General features: G+C 40.7%; 1 protein-coding gene across 1 annotated transcript in view; it reads left to right on the top strand.

Moving 5' to 3' along the window:
• The first annotated feature begins 2350 nt into the window (after nt 1-2350).
• The window catches only part of NLRC4 (NLR family CARD domain containing 4), a 29519-nt gene continuing 28819 nt past the window's right edge, over nt 2351-3050 (top strand). Inside the window, 1 exon segment of the mRNA XM_037740765.1 lies at nt 2351-2366. Within this exon segment, the coding sequence (XP_037596693.1) occupies nt 2351-2366 (16 nt within the window).

Raw genomic sequence — 3050 nt, 5'->3', positions numbered from 1 at the left:
CTGGTTATCAACTGAATTTGACATCTTAGGAATTAACTTGCAGTAGTCACAACAAAAAGTAAAAGAGCAGTTTTGTTTTGTTTTGTTTTGTTTTGTTTTGTTTTTGAGACGGAGTCTCCCCGTCACCTAGGCTGAAGTGTAGTGGCATGATCTCAGCTCAGTGCAACCTCCGCCTCCCAGGTACAAGCGATTCTCCTGCCTCAGCCTCCCAAGTAGCTGGCTATAGGCGTGTGCCACCATGCCCAGCTAATTTTTGTATTTTTAGTAGAGAGGGGTTTCACCATGTTGGCCAGGCTGGTGTCGAACTTCTGACCTCAGGTGATCTGCCACCTTGGCCTCCCAAAGTGCTAGATTACAGGCTTGAGCCACCGCACCCAGCCAAAAGAGCAGTTTTTGATGTACTTATGCTGGTGCTGCTTCATTCTCATTAACCATTCTGTTACTGAGAATGTATCCTCATTTTAGGTCTCCATTTTTTTCAGCCCACACTGTGGAAAGCTCAGAATATTTTCAGACCATGATTCTTGTTTCTGGAATCTTGTTTCAGGAATTCATGTCCTGTTTGGTTCTTTAAGTAATGGGTTTGTTGACTTTCAAGGAGTGGTACATATGCTGTATTTATTTTGCCAATCTCACTTTCATGTTGTAAATATTGTTTAAGTGGGCTAGTTTACTCATACTAAGCAACTTTAACTAAGATCATTGAAATGGCTCAAACCTAAGTGGGAAACCCACTGCTTGTTTTGTTTTGTTTTTATGTTTATAACTTTTTCTTTTTTTCTTTCTTTTTTATTTTTTGAGATGGAGTTTCGCTCTTGTTGTCCAGGCTGGAGCGCAATGACACGATCCCAGCTCCCTGGAACCTCCGCCTTCCAGGTTTAAATTATTCTCCTGCCTCAGCCTCTCGAGTAGCTGGGATTACTGTCACGCGCCACCATGCCTGGCTAATTTTGTATTTTTAGTAGAGACGGGGTTTCACCATGCTGGCCAGGTTGGTCTTGAACTCCTGACCTCAGGTGATCTGCTCACCTCAGCCTCCCAAAGTGCTGGGATTACAGGCGTGAGCCACCATTCCTGGCCTATAACTTTTTCTTATCTTAGAATTGATACATACTATTGTTAAAAAAAAAAAATCACCCTATTATATTACCTATAGAATTAACCACTGTTACCATCTTGATATAAATCCTTACAATCCATTTTCTAAGCGTTTTATACATAAAATATATTCTTTCATAGACATTGTTTTATAACATTAACATTTTCTTCCCCCTGCCCCCAGATGGAGTCTAGTTCTTTTGCCCAGGCTGGAATGCCGTGGCACAACCTCGGCTCACTGTAACCTCCACCTCCCAGGTTCAAGCAATTCTCCTGCCTCAGCCTCCTGAGTAGCTGGGATTACAGGCATAAGCCACAATGTGCAGCTAATTTTTGTATTTTTAGTAGAGATGAGGTTTCACTATGTTAAACATGCTGGTCTCAAACGATCTGCCCGCCTTGGCCTCCCAAAGTGCTGGAATTACAGGCTGAGCCACTGTGCCCGGCAACATTAGCATTTTCTAATGTCACCATATATTTTTCTTCTGTTTAACAGACTCTTGAGATCAACATCACATATTTTTCTACCACATTTTGAATGTTGCCTTTTGTTTAATTTAATGGATTATATTATAGTTTTTATAAAAGCAAACTCTTTATCTTTAGACGTTTTCTTTCCAAATACTCATAATCATAGAGAGTACCATGATGAACAGCCTTGTTGGTATACCTTTTAAAACAGTCACATGTATTTTCTTAGGATAAAAATTTTAAAGAGAAATAACTGAGGAATAAATGTCTCAGGCTTTTAAATACATACTGCTAACTTGTCCTGCAAGAGGTAGCAACAAGATATGCCTCCACTGGCCAAATATAGGAGTACCTCTTTCCCTACCCTCATCCCCCTTACAAACACTGACTAATTTAATGGGTGATACATATTTTATTGTTTTAAGTTTCATGTTATTTGTTTTTTTTTTTTGAGACGGAGTCTCACTCTTTTACCCAGGCTGGAGTGCAATGGCGCGATCTCGGCTCACCGCAACCTCCACCTCCTGGGTTCAGGCAATTCTCCTGCCTCAGCCTCCCGAGTAGCTAGGATTATAGGCACGCACCACCATGCCCAGCTAATTTTTTGTATTTTTAGTAGAGACGGGGTTTCACCATGTTGACCAGGATGGTCTCGATCTGTTGGCCTCGTGATCCACCCGCCTCGGCCTCCCAAAGTGCTGGGATTACAGACTTGAGCCACCGCGCCCGGCCTCATGTTATTTGTTTTAACTAAATGATCATACTTCTAAGTACTAGAAGAATGGACAGAATCTTGAGTGGGTGGAAGAGACACTGGATGTGAATGAAAGGAAGTGTCTTCAGTTTTGAATTAATACTAGTAAGAGAAGAATATAATGTAACAAATTGTAGTTTGAAGGTAAATAAACTCTATTTAATTAACTGGTTATGTTTATAGCCAGGAACCTGATGTTGTGCACACTTAGATGCAAGGGCAATAACTACAGAAAAACTGAATTGAAAGCTTCAAGGATTTATTTAAGCATATTGTTGAGTCAGTACATAAGGATTTATATGTCAATTCATTCTTAATTTGTTGGTTCTGTATTTTGGTAAATGGCATCCTCCTTCACCTGGTCCTTAAAGCCAGAAACTTGAATTACATTGCTGACTCCTCCCTTTCACTCACCTCTTAAGTCCCCTTCCTTTGGTCTTGCTTGTTCTGCCTCTCAAAAAGAACTTGAGAGCACTTCTCTTCATCTTTATGGCTACTACTCTTATTCAAATTACTATTATCTCAACTACATAGCAGTCACTTCTTAACTGGTTTTACGGTGCAGCTGCTAAAGTGATTCTTTAAAACCCCAGCACCATCATTCCTCTCTCAGTGTAGAAACTTTTCAGTGGCTTTCTACTGCTTTTGGAGTGAAATCTAAACTTCTTTCTCCTGCCAACCTCCCCAGCCTCATCACATGCCACTCTTCTGCTTGTAATCAATCATC

Source organism: Cebus imitator, unplaced genomic scaffold (genome assembly GCF_001604975.1).
Source record: "Cebus imitator isolate Cc_AM_T3 unplaced genomic scaffold, Cebus_imitator-1.0 Scaffold88, whole genome shotgun sequence".
Taxonomy (NCBI): domain Eukaryota; kingdom Metazoa; phylum Chordata; class Mammalia; order Primates; family Cebidae; genus Cebus; species Cebus imitator.
Note: the sequence above shows the minus strand (reverse complement) of the source record. Positions and strands in the feature narration are given on the sequence as shown.